Source organism: Pomacea canaliculata, linkage group LG9 (genome assembly GCF_003073045.1).
Source record: "Pomacea canaliculata isolate SZHN2017 linkage group LG9, ASM307304v1, whole genome shotgun sequence".
NCBI lineage: Eukaryota > Metazoa > Mollusca > Gastropoda > Architaenioglossa > Ampullariidae > Pomacea > Pomacea canaliculata.
The window spans coordinates 24,954,095-24,966,682 of NC_037598.1; the positions used below are offsets into that span (position 1 = coordinate 24,954,095).

At 37.9% G+C, this 12,588-nt stretch overlaps 1 protein-coding gene across 1 annotated transcript; it reads right to left on the reverse strand.

The window, feature by feature from the left end:
• Window positions 1-2,173: 2,173 nt before the first annotated feature.
• Window positions 2,174-11,449, reverse strand: LOC112571911. The gene is made up of 6 exons (XM_025251308.1): window positions 10,324-11,449; window positions 9,426-9,647; window positions 8,448-8,639; window positions 7,675-7,809; window positions 6,828-6,961; window positions 2,174-6,581 (listed from the first exon to the last, which is right to left on the reverse strand). Exons 1-5 carry the CDS (start codon window positions 10,424-10,426, stop codon window positions 6,936-6,938), a joined length of 678 nt encoding a protein of 225 aa, XP_025107093.1. The 5' UTR covers window positions 10,427-11,449; the 3' UTR covers window positions 2,174-6,581; window positions 6,828-6,935.
• Between the last annotated feature and the right edge of the window lie 1,139 nt (window positions 11,450-12,588).

The window sequence follows — 12,588 nt, forward strand, 5'->3', positions numbered from 1 at the left end:
CGATATGAAAGTGTTTATGTAGATAGACAATAATAACACTAAACTTTTCCTTAGGATCAAAAGCACTCGCCTTAGCCTATAACAGGAAGTGGTCAATCGGATTAATAAGACAAAATGTCAAAGGATTTGTTTTACGGGGTGGGGGTGCTGGCCCCACGCCCAACCCTCCTCCTTTGTCAGCCGAGCTTGGGACCGTCCTTGGCGGAGGGCAGCCAGCCCTGTAAACAGATGCCACGTGCAGAGAAAGATCAGCGTGCCCGAGACGAGAAATGAACTCAGGGCAGCCAACCTTCACTGTATTGGTGACAGGCGCTAACAGCGCTAACCGTTGCCACCGGGCCGCTCAAGTGTTTATGTAGATAGACAATAATAACACTAAGCTTTTCCTTAGGATCAAAAACACTCGCCTTAGCCTATAAAAGGAAGTGGTCAATCGGATTAATAAGACAAAATGTTAAAGGCTGAGTCTCAAGGACTGTGACCACGAGAACATATGGATATAATAGTTAATAGACTGACAGAGCAACTATTAAAACAGTTAAATACTAACATCATAAACTATATCAATATATATATATAAAGTATAATTCGCTTGCTTATTCTTTGCTGACTAAAGTCCTGAAAAATAAATTGGCACTAACTTAAAGTAAGTAGATCTTTCTACTGACATCTATAATAAAAATACGAGGAAAACTTCACTTACTGACATCCTGGGCATGACAACAGAAAGCTGTTAACCACGTGACACACAGCTTGAGTAACATTGTCTTTGTCAACTTATACAAGTGATGACCACATGTAGACATCTACCTCTGTCCTGCTATACAAGTGATGACCACATATAGACATCTACCTCTGTCCAGTCTTTGCTGCCAAACAACTTCTCGATGGCAGTGCTAGCATCCAGTACACGATGTGTTACTGTCAGCAGGCACTGACAATGATTCTTTACTGACAGCAACAGTCCACAATTCACTTCTCTGTCAGCAAATTTTCGAAGACATCGAAGGACGATGTTTGATATTATCAGCAGGAAGTAGTTAACTGCGGCTGGAGCAATGCGAGCTTTGTTTTCTACTGGGTAGACACTACGCATGAAATCATCTACCTCTCTTCCATCACTCTTTTATATCTCTACGTCGCTTCTTTTGCCTTTAAATAAACCATCTTTGATTTTTCAGGTTGTTTTGATTTGTCTTTGTATATATGAAATACATTCAACGAGCATGTAGCGATACCATGCTGTCCGGCCTCTTTCACAGAATGTTGTGTGTTTCACTGTTACAATGGCGAAGGAACCAGGAGGGCAATGGGGCAGCCACCCACTTACTGTCTCATGGAGTTCCACATAACAGTTTCCCACAGTGTACAGAGCATCGATGATCGTATCCCAATCTCTCGGGAACTCGAGCGATTACAGCTTCGTGTCTTCATCCTGCACAGTTGGTCCTTCACAGTCTGAGTCATCGACAAGAGCACTGAACTTATTGAACCACTCGAAATAAATGAGCCTGTAATGCGCCAACAATGAAATACTTTCCACCTTTTTTATATTGGTCATCAGGGAGAGGCAAACAGCGAGGGTCAATGTCGTGACACTCTGACCCCGGAAGCTTTACAAAATTAGTTGACCTTCGATTACAATAAGTTTGTCTTTTTAAATTAGTTTGGCGAGTTGTCCACTAGAAATACTCAGTGGTCATCGTTGACGTTGGGAGAGATGAGTCCACAGCTGAAAATCATCGTTTAATGACAGACAGGAAGTGATGATAGAAGACTTGCTGGGTCGCCATACCACCTGCACATCCTGCTTATTGTCAGGTTCGGAAAAAACTACATTTAACACAGGATGCTGTAGGCACGGACCGGACATAAGTTGTTAATATTCTCTGCCACTGCACTTGAGTGAAGTATTTGGCACTGTCCTGTATGTAAGCGATTGTGGGATGTATACTAAAACTTGTTCCTCTATTTTTCCGTCAGTAAACATCATGATGTCGAGTTACTCTGATGCCATTTCTGTTACTCATTAAAATTTCTGATTGAGCTCAAGCATAACCACACACACAAACGCATGCATTTGTTTCAACGATAAATCCCTGTGACATTAAATGGCAGAGAAACAGACAGACAAACGGACTGATATTGATGACACAATAAAACTTTTCCATTCATGTATGTTTTTATTTGACAGAAAGTGCTTCGATAAATCGTTGTCACTCTGATCTTACAGTCAAACATCCTGATAACAGCGAGGCTGACTAGACATCGCCATCCACAGAACTGATGACACTGTTCACTGGCAAGACATACTAGCAGAACTGCTCAAACTGCACACTGGCAAGATACACTCAGAGCTGCTCACATTACTCAAGCTGCTCACATTACTCATGCTGCTCACACTCAAAAGCCGTGTGTCGTTTTGAGATAGAAACTCTCGCATTGTTCTACCCTGTGATACTATCTTCTATATCTGTTATCGACAAATTCACCATTTCTCTTTTCCTAACGTGAAATTTGCTGTCATCGTTCCTTAGACCAGACATGTGCAACGTGCGGCCCTCTGTTCACGTGTGCGGCCCTCAGGCCGCCCTCCTCTTGACATGCTTCCTTTAGACAGTCATGTGGACTACACTGACATGTAGTCAGTATATTTCCAGGTTTATAAGAACCACAGAAACTTCTGTGTAGTCTCATAATGTTACAGAGACTCAAAAGTATTTTTTGTTGGTAGTGACTAATGTCTCATGTTTATAATTTTTAGTTCGCTTTCTTTAGTTAAAATGTGATTTTACATGTCGATTCTTTGTTCTAAGGACTAATAGCCTCAAAGATAATATATTTTAAATATTATTCTAATCTAATAGAGAAGGCAGTACTATGATACAAACTTACAGATGAATATCATCACACAATCGAATGTCGGCGCGCACACTCTCTCACTCGCTTATATTAAGGATCATGAAGTCTGTGTTTTATATATAAACATCAAATCACAAATTTACAATATTCCAATAAAGTGACACATGTCATTGTATTATAAGGAGATAATGAATCTTTTCTGATGCTTCTTATTTAACGGAATATTTTGTTTTCTTGAGCTGAAACTCTTTTTTGTGCTCATCTTGCAGACACACTGACAGATAATATATATCACAAGGTATGATGTGCAGATTGTATAAACAAACACAGTTCCGCTAATCATTAGGATCTTAGAAAAGTGGTTTTGTTGGTCAGTCTGGAAATATCCTGAAGCTGTCGTAGGAGCCAACACCACTGGTAATAATTGTGTGTGGTTGAAAGAGATAAACTCGAGTAAATAAAGTAGGTATGTTTCAAAACCCAGTGAGTCTGTCGTGGATGTCTGGTTGAATACGAATTAAATGAAAAAGGTAATTATTTCACGAACAAATTTACTGCTTAAGTAAATGGCATTATTAAGAATCTCTATCTCAATTCTTCTGACAGTTCTTGTATGTTTTTGACTTTCTGTTGGTGATGAGGTGATAGTAGAAGTAAGTTTGGATGTGGGACAATTTAAAGTTTGTACATTGTCTGTAATGGTAGTGGTTCATCATCGCGAAAAGTTCTGTGTATCAGTGAGTGAAGGCCAGACAGTGAGAGTACTGAACAGGATGCAGACAACTGATGTGATGCATCAGACTGCTCGAGCTGGAAGTGAAGACACTTGTATTCCATGACAACAACAGTCAGCTTGTCTCCCCTGTGAGAAACGACAGAAAAGTTAAACAAATTAACATTAGTGTAGTCGACAAATTTAGAGATTGGTGGGCTAATTAAAAATTAAAATACTTTGAGTGGACCAGTAAGTGCTCAATGTGTAAAACTATTTTTAATTTATTCAATAAACTTAGAAAACAAAACATCTCTACATACTTTAGGTCTTGATCTACAAGTAAAGATGTTGTACATTTACAGTTATTTGTGTCGGTTTTAATAAATTACTGGAATAAGAACTATTTTGAAGAATAATAACAATACAATTGTGTGCATAATGAACAGGATGGTCACAGATGAATGAGCTCAGTGAAAAACCGCAGGTCCAGCAACCGATGTATGAGGTTGCGTCCCCTTTACTGGAAGGTTGAAGGTAGCTCACCAAGATAGACATTGGTTGTTGTGTCAGTCATTCTGTAATCAAGTATCTCTCACACACCCACACACACTCACACACACACACACACTCTCACACACACACAAACCTCTGAAAATAAATCAGAAAAATATTTGATACAAGCACTAAGAAATCTTTAAACAGCTTTTGTAAAGTGAACAGTAAACAAAGATGAGTGTGGAATAAAACGAGAAACACGCGGATCTTTACTGATGTGTGACTGTTATGTGTTAACTTCAGGGTTAGGGAGTCGATACCAGTAAGAGGCTGGTTATTTCTCTTGCAAAGTTTTGAAGAAGTCTCACAAATAGAACATTCATTACAATTGTAATATGACTGTTAAAAATTTGAATGGCTAATCGCATTACCTTAGTGTAGTCTTACCTTGGTTTGTCTCCCTCCTTGTGTCCACGTGTGATTCATCTATAAAGACATTTGATGCCAGCAAAATTACAGTGGGCATTGATAACTTGTAACTGTGGATGCTCATGAAAACAAGAAAATAAGATAATATTGTGTAACCTCGCCAAATTGTTATTTTTAGTAACAATGAAATAAATAATATTCTAAAACATATTTATTAATCAATGTATAGGACTTTTTCCTTGTAAAATGTTGCATAATCGTTTTGACTAGGGTTAAAAGAATAACCATTCAAAGTATTCTTACTATTCGATTTGCTTCTAGTCGTGGGTGTAAACAAATTGTAAGCAAATTGAAGGTTTTCTTGATAAATGTTTTTTTCAGAACACAGAAATGTGACAAAAACTTCTGGTAAAAACTTCCGAGAATTATTTCTTCCATCGGAATAGACTTTTGATATTATCAACATCCTTCACACAAGTGTACATTGAAAGTGTTTCTCAGGTTGGTGTCCATCTCTAGTCGGATGTTGAGGAAGCTGTCATAACAAGATGTACAAACTTCTAGTGACAGCTGTATCACACTGTACAAGTTTGTATCAGACAATTCAGTGATGTGTGTCGGACTGAGTTCTTACATGCTAAATATGTCACTACTGTATGTCTGTGTAATCATCACAACCATCCTTTACTGAAACTGTCAGTTTGGGTAAAAAAAGAAAATCATCGCGTGTTTCAAAAAGATTGTACAAGAATACCTTTCTCGTGGTCATCGTGCTTTTTTTCGTGAGTCTTCATGGTCCCTGTGCAGCCCAGTTTAAATTTAACTGTTTCAGAGAGAAATCTGTCGGTATCATCTCTCAACACACGATCGTGGACCGTCTCCTTTTTAGAAGTAAATCGCGAGTGTCGATCAACAAACACCATCAAATGTTATTCGAAAGTCGATGGTCACAAACTCCTCACTGAATGTCGGTAAGGCTCGGTGGAGTTTGAAAAAGCATGTAGTGGCAAGATCAAAGAAAGCTGCGCACGTGTTACGTAATCACTCATTTGTATTAACTCATCACTCGGCAAGTCTCGATAAGCAAATACAAAAAAAAACCACCTGTTTGCATAGAAAATGACATACGCATCACTAAATCCTTCTGTCCAGAACTTTCATGTTGTAAAAGATTGGATAATTAAAATAATTATAAACTGACTAAAAGTCTTTTATGAAGTTAATAAAAAAATAAATGTCTTAAGATAATAATTATGGGTGAAAGTGACAATGAGAATACGAAGAATCTGGCAAATTAATTGAAAAAATAAAACAGATTGGTATGATTAAATTATATATATATTTTTTGGTCCAACCGAATTCAGATACTAAGCCATCACATCTAACTAATCAAAGAATAAAACAAACAAAACTAAAAGGTTTTCTTAGTATGAAAGTGTCTACAATTAACGGGGACATCTGATTTTTCGACTTTGCGTGATAAACTGCTTGCTGGCAAATGTTTGGCTGTCTGCTAGCTATGCTATGGCTGGACACTTTAAAGACCGAATGATGATAATTGGGATAAATAATATTAAGGATAAGGACACTGTAGGAAAAACGGAGTAATTAAAAAATGAAAGAGGAAAATGTAAGCAAAACATCATGGACACCCAAAGCTCCAATAAATGTGATATTAGTTACACAGTATGGTGATGTCTGCGACACTGTGGTGTGATGTGACATTGATACACTGTTTACAACACTGACGTAATGTGACACTGACAGTCTACAACACTGACATGATGTGTACAACAGTAATGTGCTTTTAAAGACATAATGAACTGTCAGCCGCCCTCTCCATCATCAGTGGTAAAACTTCCTGTTTACTTGACACTCTTTTCTCCGGTCCTGCTGTGAAAGTCGAAACGTTTAAAAGATTTATAAATAATTGTCAAACTTACCGTCTGGCACAAGTCGTCTGTCCACCCTGCTACACAGCCACTCGGACATGTACCCGTCACCTTGTCACAAGCCAAGGAGTTGGCACACTGACCACACGACTGAGAGCAGCTCCAACCATACTTCCCATCTTCACAAGCTTCACAGAATATTTAAAAGTAAATAATTTTACATTTAATTACCTACAGCATCACAAGGTTTTTGTTACATATTTTTTCCTCCTGTCTTCGTGAAACTCACACAATTTTATTGTAATCGACTTTGACAGATTTTAAATTAAAAGATCTTGCTCTGAAAGCTACTTCCGGTTGAAACGTGTTTTGAGTCCCTGGTAATTAGGAACAAAGTGAGTTATTAGAAATAATGATGTCATTGTCAAACTTACCAGTTCGGCACAAGTCGTCTGTCCACCCTGTTTGACAGCCACGCGGACATCTACCCGTCACCTTGTCACAAGTGGAGTTGGCACACTGACCACACGACTGAGAACAGTTCAACCATACGTGCCATCCCTGCAACCTACAGTACACAACAGTTGTAGGTAAACTTTCTCACCTGCTGTTACAAGGTAGGAGTTATTACTACATCTCTCTTCTTTCTCGCCTTGTCTTTCTTACTCATCCCCTCAAAGACTCAACCGAGTTTTCTTTAACGATTTTACAGATTTTAGGTGGTTTGATATTATTAGTCTATTCTGAGAGCTAGCTTTCGGTTGCTGTTTATTCAGTTGTTTTTGTGTGTTCCTGATACTCACAAACATCACAACTGCTCAGACAGTCGTAAGTCTAAAAAGATTTTAAAATTTAGTGTTAGTGACATATTTGATGTTGTGTTTGTGGTTAACAAAGCTCTATACTAACATCTCAGTGAAATAATTCAGACAAGTTTTTTTTTTTTTTCTTGTATTAATATATCTGTAATTGGAGCAAGGATTTTACTAATAGGATCAAAGCCATCTGTCGCTACTAACCTACCCCTTATGTTCTATCTTTCCCTCTCTCTCTTCCTTATTGTATAACCTTGGTCAATTAAGATTTATCCTTTGATATTTCTTTCTCTCATTCCTTCTTCAACTATTTTTATAAAAGTATAATTTTATTTTATGTTACGTTTCATGTAGTGATATAGTGTTATGTATCAGTATCCTACAGTTTTTTTTCTATTATCCCTTTACATATTTTAAAACTGTTGTTGACTCATAGACATTATCAACAAATTGCTATTGTCATTACGTGTGTGACATTGTTGTCCTTGCCAGCCTGGGTCACAGCCTCTCGGACATCGTCCACTGTCTTTGTCACAAGTCTCACCCTCACAGTGACCACAGCTTTGATCACAGCTAGCACCGTACTTTCCGTCCTTGCAAACTGAAAATATATTATCTTCTTAACATCTTTAATTCATATCTTCAAAGCTCCATTATATCTTGTGCATGATACTTGAATCGTCCAGACACACTACATGCTAAACAATAAGAGTGTTTTGGTGAGACACACTGTGAGGGAATTTATCGTCTGTGGACTTAAAACACGCATTGGGATATAGGCAGGTGGGAAAATATTATAGCAGATGTTTTTCATGTGACGAATTGATTTTATAATTTTCAGTTGATAATAATAATAATGAGTGAGAAAACAAATGCAGAACAAAAATCTTTAATTACCAAAAAAATCACAAAAAAGACACTGGCGAAAAAAAATCTTATCCAACATATCAGAAATAGGTTTTGTGTAGTGTCTTTCTGCTAACATATAGACACATCATATTAAACATTGAATGCATATAATTTAGTTAAAGATATCTATTTGCTTTATAAAATATCATTAAACAAACTATCTCGATCACAATTTCAAATTAAATATTCTGTATATCGTTCTGAAAATTCCTGTCGATTTGAAAACAACAGGTAAAATAGTGTAGAGACATGGGCAACAAGAATGGCGGTATGTTAGAGGAGCAAACACTTATTGTTATTATAGCAAAGTTAAGCAAAGTGTATACGTACCCCACACCTGAACTTCGCACATGTTGAGGCTGAAATCCTTCTTAACCCTGCTGTGTCTCTCTATCCTGACTATCCTGCCAGACAGCGCCGTGGTACACAACACGTTAAAACGGTTGGTAGAGGGAGCTTTTTGGATGGAGAAGCACGTGATACTGTCTATGATGACAGTTGTGTCCACCATTCTGTGTAAGACTGTGAAGGAATACAATTGTAAGTCATTGAAAGATACAAACATTAGACAAACACTAATGTACACTAGCATAGCGTTCCTTTATTTATATGTGTATAATAATATCTACAAACATCACAAACACTCACATTCTGTCTCTGTACCTGCTAACTAAATCAACTTTAAACAAATGTGTAAAGAAGTGTTGTTCCAGCAACCACAAGTTTTCTGTCTTATGTCTTGCGGCTAAACTTCATGGTGCTTAGTGTATTGGACAAACACAAAAATGTAAATTAAGACTATTGAGGACGGAAATAAATAAAAAAGAGAGAAAGCATGCAAAGATTGTAACACACATGCCTTTACAGACAAAGAAAGAAAGAAAAGAAAGAAAGAAAGAAAGAAGGAAAGAAAGAAAGAAGGAAAGAAGGAAAGAAAGAAAGAAAGAAAGAAAGAAAATAAAAAGTGCTATTTTGCTAGTTTTATATCTTGATAACTTGAATGGCGCCCACACCATAGCGAGTTGGACTGTTGGTGGGGATGTTAGACGACGAGCCAGTGGTTATCACCCAAAGCAGCCCTGTAGTATACTATATTCAGGAGATTCCCTCAAGAAAGAAGCGATAGTCAGCAGCGGTCGTGAGATAAATAGATAACAAGAGGATACTTTATTAGAAAGCTGCATAGATTTTCTTTTATTGAAACATTTTAATTGTTACAAACTGTAAAATATACATGTCGCCTTCTTGTGTTTCTTGTGCTGAGCAACACTTTAGTATTTGTGTGTAAAATATTGAAGACTAACTTACAGCCGGGACGACCATAGATGGTGATGTAAGCCACAGGGTACACGTGACCAAGGTCTACTTCCCACGATGGAAACTCGTCTCTGGGATTTTCAGATGTGTGGATGCAGGTCATGAACTGGGTGACATCTCCACCCGGTGTCCTGCCATCCACCGCTGTAGACCCTGAGGTAAAGGCACGATAATAGGTGCTCTGACTTGTTGTCTTGTTCAGGGCCACGTTCACTGTAAACACGATCCAGTCAAGAGTAAGAATATTAGATAATAATTGTGAATGAACTGAATTGTAACAATGATGTATTAATTAGAATTCATATTTAGAAGCATTCTTATCTAAGGAATCAATAAAAATTATAAACCAATTTCTTGGCTTTAAAACACTGGAGAGGGGAAATATAAATCACGTTGCAACATTTTGTAAAATAAACTTGTTATCACTAAACACAGAGTACAGTCCCTCGTGAAATGTAAGTAGACTCCAGTGTTATACAGTATATCGAGTATTTACTAATGATGGTATTGATATCAAGTGTTTATGTAGATAGACAATAATAACACCAAGCTTTTCCTTAGGATCAAAATCACTCGCCTTAGTCTATAAAAGGAAGTGGTCAATCGGATTAATAAGACAAGATGTCTACTGACAATGTTAAAGGCTGAGTCTCAAGGACAGTGATCACGAGAACATATGGAATTAATAATTAATAGACTTCCAGAACAACTTTAAAACAGTCATGTATCAAAGTACAACGAAAAGCTAAAAAAAGTCTTAAATTGTTATTGACATCATCATAAATAAACAATTCACATATTAACTTAAAACATATTTAAGCTGATTTAAAGTAAGTAAATCTTTCTACTGACATATCAACAACAAAAAAACCAAGAAAACTTCACTCACCGGCATTTTGAGCATGACAGCAGAAAGCTGTTAACCACATGACACACAGCTTGAGTAACATTGTCTTTGTCTGCTTATACAAGTGTTGACCACATGTAGACATCTACCTCTGTCCTGCTATACAAGTGATGACCACATGTAGACATCTACCTCTGTCCTGCTATACAAGTGATGACATGTAGACATCTAACTCTGTCCTGTCTTTGCAGCCAAACAACTTCTCGATGGCGGTGCTAGCATCAAGTACACTTTGTGTTACTGTCAGCAGGCACTGACAATGATTCTTTACTGACAGCAACAGTCCACAATTCACTTCTCTGTCAGTAAATTTTCGAAGACATCGAAGGACGATGTTTGATATTATCAGCAGGAAGTAGTTAACTGCGGCTGGAGCAATGCGAGCTTTGTTTCTCAATGAGTAGACACTAAGCAGGAAATCATCTTCCTCTCTTCCATCACTCTTTTCTGTATCTATGTCGATTCTTTTGTCTTTAAATAAACCATCCTGATTTTTAAGTTCCTTTTGATAATCTTTACTGCCATCATGGAGTTCCACATATCCCCCTCAAAGTTTAACATCTTCCTGCGCCACTACAATATTTCATGGTAACATAGAAATACGAGTGTTTATTTGAATTTTAAAATGAAATGTAGTGTTATGACCATAATGAAAATCTTTTCTAGTCCTGCACTGGGAAGACAGCAAAAGCCAGACGGTGCATTGATACCATGTGACAAAGGTGTGCGCACACCCGACATAAAACTCATCTAGAGGTCAGTGGCGATGATGTGTCAGTGAGTTGTAGTCTCACAGTGTGTAGTAGATGATGATGTGTCAGTGAGCTGTAGTCACACACAGTGTGTAGTAGATGATGATGTGTCAGTGAGCTGTAGTCTCACACAGTATGTAGACTGTAGAGCATCGCTGCTCGTATCCCAGACTCTCGGAACTCAAGCGATTAGAACTCGGTGCCTTCATCCTGCTCAGCTTGTCCTTCACAGTCTCCTTTGTCGATAAGAGCACTGAACACAGTTAAGTCCACATCCAAACAATTCGCAGAAATACTTAATCCTCACTTCTCACTTAACCTGAGCTATTAATCCTCTCTACTTTCCCACCTCCTCCTTGACACGAGTGTGTGTGTGTGTTTAAGTGACAGAAGCTACAGTTGGTAAACCATGTACTCAGATGAGAAACGACCTCAGAACACTTTGACGAGGAGAGTGACGTGTAGACCCGAGGGTTTATTCATGTTTATTCATGTCTTCCTGCTTGTAGCATATGTCTGGTTATTATGATGCTATCAGAAACACACACACACACACCACCTACACTTATTATTCTAGCTGTGTGTCAGTAATTGTCATAGAGAGACAGGAGGACAAAGAAATAGTCACATTACCTCTGACCCTACATGTATTTTTTATTTTGCAAAACATAAACAAAACATCTGTGTAATGTAGTCCAGTAATAACTGGAGGATGTTGTTGCTAGTCATCTAGTCCTAGTAATTACTACTTCACCCACACAGTGACACTGAGGCTGATGTCTTTGAGATAACAGACTAAAGTACACACTCACTGTGGCCACTGTCATATTATCTTGGTGATACTTACCTGTGTAGTGTGCTTATCTTTGTGTTGTGATCTTGACCTGTATGTCTACAAATATCAAATCTTTTTATGTCAGAGCCTCACATTATTCATTTTCTCTCTCCAAAACTACTACTCATATGAGTCTATCATTGTGGCACAGTTCTGCTCTTCGTCTACCTGGTGATGTTCACACACTTCTTTCTACCTGGTGATGTTCACAGACTTTCTTCCTACCTGGTGATGTTCACACACTTCTTTCTACCTGGTGATGTTCACACACTTCTTTCTACCTGGTGATGTTCACAGACTTCTTTCTACCTGGTGATGTTCACAGACTTCTTTCTACCTGGTGATGTTCACAGACTTCTTCCTACCTGGTGATGTTCACAGATTTCTTTCTCGAGAGGAAAATGTGTTTAGTCATCCCAACCTTGAGAAAGCCTCATTGTAGTGGACCAAACCAAGTGATTTGAAGTAGACAACCTTGAACTGTTGTTTACTTTGTATTTTAAACAAATCTGTTTCTGTTGGTGCTTCTGATGGCGAGTTTCATATGGCAGACGACATTTTAACCTGTAGACCTTCTAGAAACCTGTATCTCGACTGGTCAACAAATCAAGTTCTTCCTTAATAGTTCATTACATTTATCATCATAAGTTTATTTGTCGT

What these genes read in the sequence shown, in the direction of transcription:
- LOC112571911 (XM_025251308.1), bottom strand. Translation starts at nt 10,426, where the DNA reads ATGTCTACATGTGGTCAACACTTGTATAAGCAGACAAAGACAATGTTA. An exon ending in CTGTCATGCTCAAAATGCCG is followed by an intron (nt 9,648 to 10,323) that starts GTGAGTGAAGTT and finishes TCGTGTTTACAG; the next exon opens with TGAACGTGGCCCTGAACAAG. An exon ending in CATCTATGGTCGTCCCGGCT is followed by an intron (nt 8,640 to 9,425) that starts GTAAGTTAGTCT and finishes ATTCCTTCACAG; the next exon opens with TCTTACACAGAATGGTGGAC.